This window comes from Dicentrarchus labrax, unplaced genomic scaffold (genome assembly GCF_905237075.1).
Source record: "Dicentrarchus labrax unplaced genomic scaffold, dlabrax2021, whole genome shotgun sequence".
Lineage (NCBI taxonomy): Eukaryota > Metazoa > Chordata > Actinopteri > Moronidae > Dicentrarchus > Dicentrarchus labrax.
The window spans coordinates 19,246,060-19,261,588 of record NW_026136709.1 but is presented as its reverse complement, the minus strand read 5'-3'; the positions used below and the strand labels follow the sequence as shown (position 1 = coordinate 19,261,588).

The window sequence follows — 15,529 nt, the reverse complement described above, 5'->3', positions numbered from 1 at the left end:
CTATACACATAACTTCTAGTTTAGTGCATGTCTGTCCTGGGAGAGGGATCCTTCATCTTAAAGGTCCAGTGTGTAACATTGAGGAGGTAGAATATTGGTAGACTATAATATTCATAGGAATATAGGAATCGTTATGTTTTTGTTAACTTAGAATGAGTCGTTTATATCTACAGACGCTGCAGGTTGCCTTCCATAGAGTCCACCAAGCTGAACCACCATGTTTCTACAGTAGGAAACTTGGCGGTTTGGGGGGTCTTTTTTTGTGCGTTTTGCGGCCACTACAGTTTCTCCATCGCGCTCAGAATGGGAGGGTGAAGCAAGGGAGTTGCAATCTGCAACTACACTCCTAGATGCCACTAAATCCTACACAGTTGACCTTTTTTTTAAATGGGTTTTTGGGGAGTTTTTCCACCCAAATCAAGGGTCTAAGGACAGATGGTGTTGAACATTTGTACAGATTGTAAATCACTTTAGGCAAATTGTGATTGGGGGCTTTATAAATACAATTTTACTTACTCAACTACTGCATTTGTCCACAGGGGCCACCAGAATAAACACACAATGTAGCTTTTTTAAAGGTTCATCTCCCATTGTTTTAATCTATGTCCTGTAGTTAATTGTAGTTAAGACATGAGTCACTGGATCATGGTAAATATTGTTTTTTTTGTTTTTCTCAGTTTTTGTTACCGAAGATCTCCAGTGCAGTAACAGTAATAACAGTTGTGTTTGTCTGTGGTTAGTTGGCTACATTTGGATAATATACTACAGGCACTCGTGCATTTTCAGATCAGAATGTTAATTTCATAAAGAGACAATATCCTTTTAGAGCAACAATTAAGTTAAAAGACAGGAAAGAACACAGACAATACCCAGCTCTGTGAACAGAAATACAAATCAATAATGTCCAGTCATGACCTCACTTGCAGTGAAAACTTTGAGTTACTGTAAATTGACGCAGACAGAGGTGTTTTCCTGTGGACACCCACATAAAAAAAAAAAAAAAAAACAACTGTCAAATTCTGGAGGAAAATGGCAGACGACAAAATTACAAGGCTCAGGTTTAGTCTGCAAGTTGTGTTTTCTGGAGGTGTACAGTCAGTACAAGACTGAAGGAGGGGCAGGATAATGACTCCACATTTTATGGGTTTCCTGGTGCAGCCACGACCATCGACGAGCCGCTGACCGTAAACCTTTCAACTCAGTTTACACAAACCAGACCCACTCTTCTTCTTCTCTGTCTCTTATTTGCCTCCCAGGAACCCTTGGAAATCTTTTTTATATAGACTCTTAATGTTAAGTTATTTCTTAATATCTCGTCAGAAACACATACAGTATTTTGTATTCTGACTATTCAACCACTAGAGGTTGGTTTCACTTAAACATGCTGTTGCTAGTAGCAACCACTACAGTTCTATCCTCCTGGGAATCCAATTACTTTCCTACCTTTTTTTTAGGGATAGAAGGGAGGCAAACAACATGTCCGCTGTAGTGGACCACAGGATCAGGTCATTGGTACAAAATAAGTCTCGGACAGGTTGATGCAGGTCTTGACTCACTGTACTTTATCCCTTCTATAACACAACAACTTACAAAAAATTTGACTATTTAACAGAAAATGTTTATTTAAAAATTATTTTATCCACCCATAGCAACTGCCTGCTCTTCAGAAATAACAGACCACAGAAATCATAGATTGACTAATGAGAATCAAGTATTCAACAAAACAGTCTCATACGTTCTCCTGCCATACTCATAAGAACATTTCATGACACCAGTTGCGAAATCCAATATTGGATACCAATGTGTCTGCATTGTGGGTGTTACATTACATGGAATAACACATTTACTGTAAAAATAGAATTTGTAGTAATTAAAGTACCATGAATATTAACCGTGGCTAATCACTGGAACTGAATAGATCACATGTGCTACTCCTGATTTACAGAGGGACAATGTATTTCCTGCTTGTCCCTTTCCCTCTCTGTCTCTGTGTCTGTGTCTGTATCTGTCGGCTCCTAAACAAATTCTGTGACACTAATGGTAGTCACTACATAAAATGTGCCGCATCTGTGAAAGGTTAGTGTGGTGGAGTGTTTCCTGTAGAGGAATGTTAAAAGGATGCTCTAAAGGGAGAGAGAAATCAAGGGCCTCCATCTTTACCTCTGTGTTTGTGGACTCCTGCAGGGAAAAAGCCAGTAAAAAGAAACTTATCAAAGAGAAGATGGCAAGAGACGAACTCCATGCGAGTGAAGGAAGAAGTGAATGATGGCATGTGTCTCGTGTGTGCGTGTGTGACAGATAGTTGGAGTGAAGATCTTTCTCTGATTCAGTGTGCCTCCTGCATCTTTTTCCTCTTCTTCACCGTCTTCTTCAATCACAGGTTCACAATCATCCTCATCTCTGTCATCATCTGACAGGTCCAAATCTGAATCTCCCTTAATAATCCTGTAAAGAATCCTCTGTGTTTCAGTTCTGTCTCTTACAACAATGTGGAGTCATTAAGTACATAAAGATGGTCCTGGTATCCAATTATTTTGTTCTTTTTATGAACGTCAACTGTAGTGAACTGCTCTCAGAACTAAATATGTAATTCCTGACATGTTAATAAACAAGAACATATGTGATTATCATAGTAAAAAACAACAACAGATAAATAATATTGGACTTCTCCTCTTCCATAAAATCCGCTTGCTCCTATGTTGTCCATATTGAAAAGAAAGAAAGAGGAAGTTCCCATCATCTTAGCCTATCAATTGATCTATCACTAGAAAGCCCAGGATGCCCTCTTGAGTTACTCTATATATCCCTGTTGTAATGTAAAAAGAGTATAAGGTTATTCATGTGATCCAAGTCAGTGGGCTGGGTCCCAGGATAGCAGTTAAACTGACACTGTTACGCCATTTTGTCAAATTGGTGACCCAACAAACATTGATAGGCATCTTTTAATCTACTTCCTAAAGCAGTTTTTCTGTTTGTCGTCATATCATTAATTCTTCTTCAAAAAGGGCTTTTAGAAACGACAAACAAGGGATTAAGTAACTTACATTCTAGCAAACACACATTCCTAGGAAAATGTAGTTACAGTAACAATACCACAAACTACAGCCACATCAGTTAATTTTTAGCACTCCTTTACGTTGTATCATTTTGAAGAGTTGATATAAATCTATGACCCTCTTAACTGCAATAAACCTTATTTTTACAGGTAATTATTCTTTGGCACTATATCTTAAAAAGTCTCAAGAGTATTTTTTACATAGCTGAAAAGCTGATTGTTTTTCTTATCCAGGACCTGGGAACTTTTTTCTAACTTTTTATCTTAAGTTGTTTTTAGAAGGTCATTTGCTGTCAGACTTGACATTTTTAAATGTCTATATCTCAACCAACTTAAAGATTGGGTTGGAATTTCGGGAACTGCACAACATCCATCTCCGATAATGGAACAGGAGACATAACCTCTAAAACCTTGTTATTCTATCTCCTCTTACTTGTTTTCATGTTTCTTTTTATAGTTTTTCCAGTCTAGATACTGCTTTAACGTCTTCCAAACAGCTTTTAAAGCTTTAACATCTTCAGAAGTTGCTTAAATTAAACCTAATCTAGAGACATATGAAGGCTGGCATTTACATTACTGATTAAAGTAAAACAAAACGAGAATAACCAATCAAATCTCCAAACCTTTCACCATCTCTTTCCATAAGTGTTTTTTGTTTCCCAGTTACATCTGTCTCTTGAAGGAGCCACCAACAATGACAATGGCGGAGAAGTGGCTCAAGTAAGGACTTTTCTGCAACTGTCTGAGCACTAAAAGAGCTTCACCCTGGACGTCTGAATGGCTGATGCTGTTAGTGTGTCTGAGAGCTCTCGGATCAATAAAGTCAGGCCTCTTCTCTCTGTGATACCTGGTCATGCTGTGTATTTGGAGCTGAAGAGAACCAGCATGTCAAAAGATGAAGTCAGAGGAGGGTAAGACGAGAGCAGAGGGGCAGAGAGAAAACCTTTTAAAGGTCCAGTGTGTTACATTTAGGAGGATCTATTGGCAGAAATGAATGTAATATTCATAGGTATGTTTTCATAATGAACAGACCAAGTTTCGTAACCAACATAGTTTCTCTTTCACCCTTGGAAGGCTGCACTGTATTCAAATGATTGCAATCTGCAACTATACCACTAGATGCCACTAAATCTTTAAAAAAAACAAGCTGTAGACCCACTTTTGAGAAAGTAGGTGTTTGTTTTTGCTGACAACCCGAAATCAAGTTGTTTCAGACAAGTTGATTTTAATTAGAATGGATCCACTTTAAATAAAGGAGAAGAAAGTTAACATACATCCTGTAACATAACTTTTACATATACGATTAAATATTGTTGTTTTACCATTTTGATCTTTGGAAAGTTAGACTAGAGTCTAGATATTTAATAAGGTGCTGCTCCTCCCAAAATATATCTCCTTGAATAGAAGACTTACCTTAGGGTGAAAGGTGGCAATTTTGCAATAATTCCTAACATGAACATTTTTTTGTTTTGTCCTGGTCTAAACTTCTGCAGTTCTATGTCTCAAATGTACAACCATATACTATTGAAGTGGTCTGAGAAGTTTTTTTGGATGCTTTGAGGCTTAGTGGTTTACCATTATTTATGCAGTTTGGTTCATACAACAATTCAGGATATCTGGGTCTACAAGCAATTGAGACCAGAAACTCTTCCACACACTCTTTCAAGTAAGAAGTTTTCAATTTCTAGCAGATCAACCAGTGGGGTCGCCCCCTGATGGTCATTAGAGAGGATGCAGGTTTAAGGGACTTCATTGGCTTTTCAGACCCAGAGGCTATAGCCACTTTTTCTGTGTAGTTAAGTTGAATGTCTGGATTCATTAAATTAAAGCAACAAAAACAGCTTTCTAGAGCTTTTTATTAGAACATTCAAAATAAAAAAAAATCTTTACATAATCCATCACTGATCACAAGCAACAAACAAGTAAAAAATGTGAGATGCATAGATACAGAAGCAAAGCATTGAGGAGTCATTACACATTCGAGTGGTTTGAGGAGGTGGAAGATGGAAAGCAATAGGCCAAAGCAACAGGTCTAAAGCAGCTAAAGAGAAGAAAACATTGCTGGAACACCCTCGGCTTTCTGAGCGTGCTCCTACAGCTGGAAGCTATGTGTGGATGTACATGCATGTACTCGCTCATTGGGTCCATAGACTTCTCTCAAGTCCCATATCTGGTCCAGGTAGGACATACTGCGTGCGGTGAGGTGGTCAAGGGCTAAGCTACAAGAACGCACGGGACTGTGTATTCATGTCCATCTGCATGCATGTGGGTTATAACTTGTTTATTTCTTGCGGTAATCATCTGCATAGGCTCTGTGATCACCCTGCTCAGGGTAGTGGTCTCCATAGCGCCTCAGTATGTCCTGGAGGCTGGGCATACCTTGTGAGAGTGGCTGGTAGGGCATGTGAGGCTCCTCCTGGCCGCTCTGGTAGGGCTCAGCCTCATACTGGTCCTGTTCCTCCTGCTCCTGATGCTGCTTGCTCTCTGCTTCCCTCTGGTTGTGGTCCTCCTGGCCGTATTGCTCAGGGTGGGCCTCGGCATGGGTCTGCTCGGGCTCGTAGCGACGCAGGCGGCAGTCTGGGTCGTGTTCAGGGTCACAGTGTGGGTTTTCAGGCTCCATGACTCCATTTCGGGTGCCGTCAGCGTTCAGGTGGGGCTCGTAGGCTTCGGCAGGATAGGGAATGCGGCGGTGAACTCCAGAACGTGGCTTGTTGGGCTTCACGGGGTAGCACTCACGATCGTAGCCGATGAAGCAGTCGTAGCCCTCCTTTGTTTTACCTGGTGGGCCCAGAGGGTGGCTCTCCTCACGTGGAGGCTCTTCATAATTGGGATTGGAAAAAGGGTACTGCTGCCTCGGGGTAGGAGGACCACGGCGATGCATGGCGGCCGCAGCCTCACGAATAGCAGAGAAAGGATCATTGGGGTTAGACTCTGGAGCAGCCTCCATGCGGGGAGCATATGGGTCACTCCCGTGGGCTTGGGACATGAATCTGCGCAGGATGGCATATGGGTCATTAGCCGGAGGAGAGGCTGGGGCGCTAGCCTGGCGGTACATAGCATAGGGATCCATAACTCTGTTAGCATTAGCATTAGCATAAGCATCCCTAAACATTGCATAGGGGTCGTTGTTCTGCTCAGCAGGAGGAGGGGCAGCACGAATGGCAGCAGCCTCCTCTTTTTCCTCGTTTTTGTATGCCTCAGGGGGAGTAGCAAACTTGGTGGCGGTTAGAGGGTTGCAGCCTTCTTCAAAAAGAGGGTTGCAGGATCCAGGGCCAGCAGGGGAAGGAGGGTTAGGGGCACGGGGCGCCTGGAGGAACACATGACAGTAGAAACACCATAAGTTGTGATAATCAAGGCATAGGTACAAATGAAAACATAAAAAAACAGGATGCAGCAGTTGAAATCTGTTAAACTGAATTTGAAAAAATCTTTCACAGTAACAAAGCATACCACAAGGGAGGCAGCATAGGCACAACGGGGATCCCGTGGATCACAGTTGGGGTACTGCAGGTAGAGACCAGAAGGGGCTTTCTGCACCAGTTTGGGTTTGCAGGTGGGGTCATTCTTGGGGTCACAGCCGAGGTGAGCGTAGGAAGGCAGAGGTCCAGCAGAGGGTGAATGCCCGTAGGCCGCTCTCAGGTGGTACTGCAGACACTCTACATCGTCAGAGGGGCAGATACGCAGCAGCTCGGTCTTCTGCTCCTGAAGTATGAGAAACAAGGGCAGATATGTTACCTTGATGTTATTAAGAATCTATTGTACCTCCAGTTTGAGAACATTGTGTGTACATTTGTTTTATGTCTTACATCAGAATTTGAAGATGCTATATATGTTTTGGGTATAATTGGGAATATGAAAAATGAAGGGCTGAAAACTACACCTAACTGCACAGATTGGACTGAGGGACACTGCCATAGTGTACGATGACTACAAGGGGGCAAAAAAGTCAAAAAACTTCTAAAGATTCTACACATTGTGGCTTTTCTTCACACACTGCAACAGCATAAGGTTAGGTAAGTTGTTGAAATATAATAAAATACAAAATTCCTATTAATATTACTGTATACGTTTTAGGTATTTCTTTGCATGCAGTGTACCAAATATATTTAATGTTCAGTGAATTCCAGTATAACACAAACACTGTCTGAAAGCGTACCTTGGAAAGGTAAGGCACTGCAGATTGAGCGTAGTAGTAATAGCCTGACTGTGGGTCCTTGGCTGGAGCAGCAGAGCGAACGTAAAGAGGAGCTGGGGCCTTCATTGGTGCTGGGGCAGGGGTGGCAGCTGGGAGCACCAAGGGCAGGTAAGGGCTCTTTCCCTGGGCCAAAGCAGCATACAGGCAATAGGGGTCCTTCGTGGGGTCACAGGTTCTCACTGGTGCAGGTTTGGGGGGCTCTGGTTTAGGTTTGGGCCTGCTGGTGGCAGAAGCCACACAGTTGGGGTCATCAGAATCGGCACAGGACTTGTACACTTCCCCCAGGTGGCGCAAGTAGGCCTTGTAGGAGCGACGTCCCTCAGCACGGTTCTTGTTCTGAAGGTAGGCCAGGTAGATGCGGTCCATCTCCTGAACCTGAGGCAGGGGGGGAATATTGGTGAGCTGATTGTGTTACCACCAAGTAGCAAAGAGTTGCATGGTTACACATTCTGCAGACATGGAGCAATATTATGATCGATATATGTGTGTGTATATATGTATACAATTTCTACTGCGGATGGGGGTGCAAAAGCCTTCTCAGAGCAATAAGCTTAATGAGCAGGAGTGAGTGGTGGGCTGAGTGCTTCAGATGTTTTTTGCCCTTGGTTTCGCCACTCAGGCTACTTACAGGCTGCCTCTGCTTATTGGTTGAAATTCCATTATCGGAATCCACTGTCACTATAATGCTTTCATTAGACAAAGTAATAAATGTAGAAAGAAGAAAGATAATGGCTGATTTTGTGGGTGTGTTACATAGTCTACTTACTGCTTCCGCGTTGCCGCTGTCGGTGAAGTACTTGTACCATCCCCAGAAGTCAGAGTGCTGTTGGTACCAGCTGATGTTCCTGCGGTTGCGGATCAGCCTCCTGTGTAACTCTGCAGAAACCGCTCTCTCCTGGATACTTTCTCCCGCTGAGGCTGGAAAATTAAAAACACAAAGGCACTGCTGATCCCAAGGCTTCTGTACTTACTTGGACATAAAATTCAAGGACTTACTCATGACTTTTAAAGTTTATAATGAGATATCCAAGGCCTTAAACCTGTTATATTCAGGGGTTAGACATCATTAAGTCGTAATTGTTTTTACTTGTCAAGAAAATTGCAGCTATATCACATTACTTATCAATCACAGGGTTAGGTGTGGATGCAACATTGAAGCGAGGTGAGGTTGGTGATGAATTTGGGTGCTACTTTTTAATCAAACAGTACTTTCATGGGCTTTTTCAACAACTTTCATGGTCTTTCAACCCCGGCAAATGGCCACTGAGGTCTTTCTATCAACAAACGCTAATGTTTTAGTATGCTAAGATGAAAAATCACATATTTACCATCTCCTTTGGGCTTCTGCACAATCGGTCCAGCAGACAAGAACGCTGCACAAAACAGAGAAAAGCAAAAACAGATGTAAAATCCAGAAGTTACAGAAGTTAAGATTAAATTCTGGAAATTGCTTACTCTTTCTATTCAGACTTTTAAATGTGTCTGTAATACATCAGTGATAATATATGACATTAAACCTCAAACACATACAGGAAGATATTATTCATTAAATAGGACAGGGGTAATTGGCTCTGCCTCAAGCGCTGGCGACTGCAGCTCTTTGTAGATTTTATAGGTGAGCCTGTAACATCAAACCCCGTGCTGAGTTTTCAAAGAGCTGCATGTGCACTTGTGCGTGTGCGTGTGCGTGTGCGTGTGTGTGTGTGTGTGTGTGTGTGTGTGTGTGTCTTATGCGTACGTATGTGCACTGTTTGACCCCATGCAGCTGACGGAAACAGCAGATTCAGCTCTGCTTCAGGTTTCTTTCATCTCCACAGGGAAAAGGTGTTAATGCCTTACAGAAGGAGAGGAAGAGATGGAGAAGCAGGATGAATAAGAAAGGGAACAGACAGGTTTAAAAGAGAGATCCAGAGGGGATAATTCAGGGTTATGTGACGCGTATCGGAAGTGGAAAAACATCAATCTCCTGATTAAAAAAAACAGTTTTGATGAGCTTTGATGGAGTAATCAGGAAGACATGATGCGCACTGTAGTAAGGTCACAGATTAAGGGTAACAAGCAGAGGCATGAATTTGCAGAGAAAAACAGAATCAAAGACGAAGAAGTGAAGGTGACCCAAGGTGATGAAGCAGTGAGGAGGAGGAGGAGGAGGGCTAAATGATGCCGTCTCAGTGTATCCGCTGTATTGTTTTTTATGAGCCTGTAAAAAACACTGGCTGGCACATCTGGAAACAGCAGAGCTTTAAGTGAGCAGAGGAGGAGGTGATGCTGACAGGTACTAATTTCTTACAGGAGCAGAAATGATGAAAGAAACCCCTCCTCCTTCAGATCTCTCCCCCCCTTTTAACCATCACACGGGGCAATTTTAAAAACCATTTTTAAAAGAAAGATGAGACCTTGTCACACTGTAAATATCATGTCGAGAGAAAACTGAAACAGGTGGTGGAGGAGCAACGTGTCTTGATGGTGAAGCATTATAGATATTATGTGAACACCACAGGTTGCGTTAGAGAGCCACATTATGATATATGTGAAGCAGAGTGAGTTACAGGGACTCAGTGACATAGGTCTGTGTCCATGAACTGGTGAAGGACAGACACCCTTCGCAGTCCAACTAACCCTTAACCTTAACAGAGAGAACCTTGAAATACAGATTGTGAAGCTATAACTCAAGTAGAATGTATTTATTATGAGGAACAAAACTGCAAAACAAAAGATAAAATATGAATGTTAAGCAAATGATTTTGTGGTGAGACACAGGAGGGGGAAGGTGCACCCTAACCCTAACTGTACCCTAACTTTAGTATTTGTACTTTATACTTCTACTCCACTCTATGTCCAAGGAAAATATTGTACACTTTAACTTCACTACTTTTATTTGAGAGCCATAGTTATTTTGTAGATATATGAAACAAATGAAAGTACCCGACTGTAAATAAAGCGGAACGAATTTGCTTTATTATGAGCTACTGCAACATAAAGTGTAATAAAAAATCCAATTATATAACATCACACTGACACCTAAAAAACACCTAACCTAATGAGTACTTTTACATTTTTGATGCTTTAAGTACGTTTTCCTTCCAACACTTTTTTACTTTTACTGATGTAAGAGGCTTGCTGCTTTGAAAAGGAGACAGAAAACTAATTCTAACAAGAATACTCTGGTGTGAATAGCTCAATCAACATCATGATTATCGCTAACCAATTGTCATTTTGAATGATGTGAAATTACTGCATGTTTTTTTTCTTTTTCTCCAGTGCTCTGGGGTTGTAATTTTAGAACTTAATTGAGCTTTTCATTCAAAAAACCATTGCATAAGCTCATTCAACGCTTACAATCATTGTGGGATCGTGATGTAAAAGCTTCCAATTATGACCATTTAGAGCTGACATTTTTTAACTACGCGTCTCTGTATAATCAGGTCGGATGATACTCGACTAGTACAGTGCTGTAACTTAGAATATTACTCACCTACACTCTAAGAAATGATTTATGGGGTTAGTAAGTATAGCTCAAAATCAGAGCTTTTTCTGCATAAAAAAATAAGTTTGTTATGTGTATACATTATAATGAGTTTATAACTTAATTCAATAAGTTGGTCTAAATGAAAATAAATAAAATAGTCTTAACTCAATAATACATTAATTTTCAACATATATTTCTGCCTTAACTTAACATAGAGGTGTATTTAGTTAGCACAACTTAAAAATCTGTGTCCATGTTTGTTAAAAGCTGAGTACAAGGCTGACCTGCTCGGACATGTTGGGCACGAACAGACCATGCGGCATGCCTGTTTGAAGCATAAGGTTGGAAGACACGACTGAGCAGAGCAGAGTTGGAGAAACGCGGTTTGCAAACTTTACGGCGTACAATTTTGACTCGTTTTATTCACAACAGCTAATAACTGCATCAGCAGACAGTACGAGAAATCGTTTTACACAACACGAGATGCTTTTTCTCCATCAGCAGTGGTAATGTGTAAACTAGCAGTAATGTTAATAATTCGGTCTGACATTAGTGTTTGTTAAGTTTTGTTTTATAGTGGCAGGTTTTAATTGGCACTGGTTTTCAGTAGTTTAACTTTGTTTCTTTCAAATTTATTTAAAATTTGTAGTAGTGTTGAAGATTTGAGCAGCAATAACTTCATGGCTAGGCTGTTGTAGGTGACTGAGCCCACATTCAGTTTGTTAGTCAACCATTGGAGCAGCAAGTGCAGTCTAAAAACCCCGTCGACATAAATGTGAATGTCTTTAGCAGATAACTGTGGTGCTGTGTAATGTGTTCTACAATTAAACAAAAAATTGCGGGGGTGTGTTTACATAAAAGAACTGTGTGTCTATGTGGAATTTTCCCACTACAAACCCTGAAAACATTTATATTGATTCTGACCTACCAGGTTACGGGGATATTACGGGCGAACTGATAAAGATTGTCACAACACCATGTGGCATACCTGCAGCCCGTGCAAAGATCGTCCTGGAGGGAACAGAGGTCCTAACGGATGTGGATATTCCCAGAGCCTGTGCCTTGATAATGGGGCTGCTATACGCACTCAACCTCAGCTACCCAAAAGAACTGAAAAATACTTTTGAAGTGTTTCAAAAGACATTCCTCGAGTTGGATGATCTGAAAGCAAGTCCTAAGGTAATGTTGCCAAAAAATAAACTGCTGCGCTAAAAAAAAAAAATTGAGGAGTTAAAGAGACATTTAAGCTGTCCTCAAATTAAAGAGGAAATGTTGTGCTGTTATTTGCAATGTGTTGTTTACATACTGTATAGTAGGTGTACTGTACTGTTATTAACTATACCTAGTTCAAAGTAATGTACTTTTATACAAAAGAACTCAAATCAGTCTCAAGAGCATGACTGTAAAAATTTTCAATCTTTCTGAGACAGTTTTACAGGGCTATTTTATGTTGTAGGTTTCCTGATTTATTTTATGAAGGCTACATTTTTGTGTACTATTAAAATGTCAACATACACTCAGTCCTGTAACTGTAAGTGAGATGCTGACTGGTGTTTGAATAAACAGTTAGATCATAAAACTGGAATTTCAATGTGTGATTAAACTGAAATAGTAAACTGAGTATCTTTGGGGTTTGTTCAGTTAACTGAATAAATAATGAAAATGTTAAAGTTAGTTGTAGCACTAAATTAAACTACCAGTACATGCAAAAATTTGCTCTGTCTCTACAACAATAAAACTCACAGGGGCCCATTTTCTGCACTTCTAACTTACAGTGCAGTACAACTGGTACTTACGTAAAAGATCACAGCACTTCTTCACAGCTTAGACAGTTTTAGTGAACCATGAAAGCCGTGTATATACATAGCATATACCATAGAAACAGTCTAGATGGGGACTGTGTACTCACCAGGCAGCAGCATCACAGCCAGCAGAGTTGTGACGAACACGCCGGAGAAACTGGTTCTCCTCCTTCCAGCCATGACTTCACCTCCTCCTCTCCTGCAAATACCGAACACACTGACATTCAAAAAAGGATGCTTTACTCACTGAACTTCCCGCTCCATCAATTTCATCACTTTTTTGCCTTAATATAAAAACATTTTAAGCCTGACACCAGTTGTCACCAGTGTAATATCCAAAATGCCAGGGTATTATAGCTAGTTTCACTGATTCCCCAGACAACTGCATATTCGGAAACAGACCAAGAGTCCTAAAAGAAGTTTAGTTACCTGTGACAGTGATCAGTAGTGCAGAAAAAACATATAAATGTGGTGGAAGGTGTTCAGTTTTCACTCCAGTCACAACCTGAGACCTGGAGCGGCTTGGAAGGGAACTCTGATTTGGAGGCTTTAAACAAACATGTTGCCACAAGGCTCCCGGCTGGTCTGAAGCTACTGGTTTGTCATCATTAAAACAGAACCAGGTGTTCCTCAGCAGTCAACCTTGACTTCAACCTGAACTTGAATCCCTGGTAAGTACCTAAAACAAACATGAAGAAGTGCAGAATCACCACTCTCTTACCTGTGGTTACCTTATCGGCGTGGCTGTCTTGTCGGATCCAGATGTGGACTCAAATGAAGCCTCACAGGCCGGATGACTCAGTCCACCTGGGCTCAAACACTAAGTGTGTTGGTGTGTGTGTTTTTTTGCGGGTATGGCAGAGGTTCCTGGTGCGCCCTGTCCCTGCGGCACTTCTGACAGACTGCCCTGACGAAGGGATCGGGCACGGTTTTAAACCGAACACACACGCCAACAAGTATTCATTAACACTCACACAGAAAAACACACACACACACAGGGACCACCTGAGGGGGTCAAGGGCCACCTCAACAAGATGCCTGATTGGTCAGATCCTGCGGAAAGTGTCAGCCAATCGGAGGCACCGTAATTAAAGACAGGAAAAGAGAGAAGGTGGGAGGGCTTGAAGCAGAGATGGGGACGTGGAGAGATGTTAAGAGAAGTTGTCTCAAGTGGTGTTTTCTTTTTATTTATTTATTCACGACTGATTATTAATTAATCATTATTTCTATGAGTCACATTTAAGGTTAGAAATCAGACTCTGGATCTTTGTTTTTGGGGATTCAACACTCACTCCCAAACGAGAAAAACAAAAGACAGAAAGGGACAGGAGAGAAAACATCAGGAAATAATGAAGGGGAGCTGAGGTGCCACATAAGCAACTTCTCAGAGACCCTCACTGAGGGCCAAACCACAGCTTCTGTCTAAACCTGAACACACACACACACACACACACACACACACACACACATACAGGGACAGCTGGTCTACACATGAGGAATTTGATAATCTACAGTTTCCTCCTCAGTTTAACTGTGTTCAGACATGCCAGCCTTTAACACACACACACACACACGTACACATACAGTGAGTCTCTGAAACAGCCATATACCTGCGACGTGTGATGCAATATCAGCACATCTGACTGGATAAGCCTGTAATTCCGTTATGACACTCAGTAGTCTTATGAGGTTCTTCTTCTGGGGACGCTTTATTAGGTTATGGAGGAATTGAGATTTGCAATTTGCAAAAAAATATCAGCTTTTTCACACGAAAAGTGATTTAACCCCCCAAATCAATCATGTTTCATAACATAACATTATTAAAGTATAGTTTGGAGAGAGGATACATTTTTCTATTCGTTTTGGATGTACTGAAGTTTGGAAAATGGCCACCATGTGAACACTGGCTCTTAATGCGAGGGTTCCTCTGAGCACAGATTAAACTTCTCCATTTCCCTGTTTTATGTACACTGAGACACATTGTACATTACTGTACTCTGTGTATTACAGGGGCTGTTTTTTTTTTTTACAGTTCTGTCCCTTAATTGCAATAAGAGAAATCATAAAGCCTCTTAAAACATGGCTGTAAATCTGTTTTTTCCCCATCAAACATTAAATATATATATATGACTAAATGAGCAACAAATGTCAAAGGTTTGAGGAAAATATCAATATCAAAAGTTTAACACTGCAAATGGTGATGCCAGCATAAAGCAGCATTAGCTCAGTTTTTGTAACGGAGCCCGGCCCACTTCAAATCAGTGAAACCGGCACAGACAGAAATCTTTCATGTGAAATAACCAAAACTGTTCTTAATCTTCTTCTCAGATATTTCTGTGTTCCTGTAGATATCGGTTACTCGTAGCAACAACTTTAGTTACCATTTACTTTAATTATATTTTGTATTAATAATCTGAACTTGCAAATACATTCTGATATTATCAGTATTATTATAGATTAGACTGTGATCACCTGCCCTGTCCAGCCCACCCTCTGTCTCTGAAGTCAATCCTGCAATATGAATACAACTCCAAGCATTGTGTACGTTTCTTATTGCAAACTGAGTTTAAAAAATGTTATATTTTCTAAGTCTTATGTTTTAAGCCTACATGTGCAGCTGGTTTATGTGGACATGTATCATCTCAGGGAAAATTAAAAAAATATATATACATTAAATTGTATTCAAAGTTCATACAGTCAAAACAAATAGTTGGAAGACACTTCTCTGTTTATGATAGCTGACTGCGTCTCTATAATCACCGACAGCGATTTTACAGCCTGAGTCTGCACCTAGACGAGAACACTTTATCTCTTCTGTATTTTTAAGCATTTCCACATTTTTCTGCAGCCCCCTTTCCTGTCCCATCGTGCCCTAACTGAACATTTAGTGGTCATGTTAACACTGTATCTCGTATGTAATTAACGTTTGCCAACAGGTGTTTCGCAGAGCCCACAAACCTACAATCGAGCCGGGAGCAGATTCAAACACGACGACGCCAAAACCATAC

The 15,529-nt window shown here is 40.9% G+C and overlaps 1 protein-coding gene across 3 annotated transcripts; it reads right to left on the bottom strand.

The window, feature by feature from the left end:
- Positions 1-4,893: 4,893 nt before the first annotated feature.
- Positions 4,894-15,490, bottom strand: and1 (actinodin1). Of its 3 annotated transcripts, none has more exons than XM_051411184.1 (7): positions 13,243-15,490; positions 12,629-12,738; positions 8,579-8,623; positions 8,017-8,168; positions 7,212-7,625; positions 6,506-6,757; positions 4,894-6,362 (listed from the first exon to the last, which is right to left on the bottom strand). In XM_051411184.1, the coding sequence occupies exons 2-7, from the start codon at positions 12,699-12,701 to the stop codon at positions 5,337-5,339; spliced, it is 1,962 nt and encodes a 653-aa protein (XP_051267144.1). In that variant the 5' UTR covers positions 12,702-12,738; positions 13,243-15,490; the 3' UTR covers positions 4,894-5,336. The 3 variants fall into 3 exon arrangements, with proteins under 3 accessions (XP_051267144.1, XP_051267143.1, XP_051267145.1); XM_051411183.1 differs by having other exon boundaries at positions 12,629-12,720; XM_051411185.1 differs by having other exon boundaries at positions 12,629-12,720; positions 13,253-15,490.
- Positions 15,491-15,529: the final 39 nt, after the last annotated feature.

Coding starts and splice junctions, on each gene's coding strand:
- and1 (XM_051411184.1), bottom strand. CDS start 12,701: ATGGCTGGAAGGAGGAGAACCAGTTTCTCCGGCGTGTTCGTCACAACT. Junction 8,624..12,628: donor GGCTGTGATGCTGCTGCCTG/GTGAGTACACAG, acceptor TGTTTTGTGCAG/CGTTCTTGTCTGCTGGACCG. Junction 7,626..8,016: donor ACAGCGGCAACGCGGAAGCA/GTAAGTAGACTA, acceptor CCCCTGCCTCAG/GTTCAGGAGATGGACCGCAT.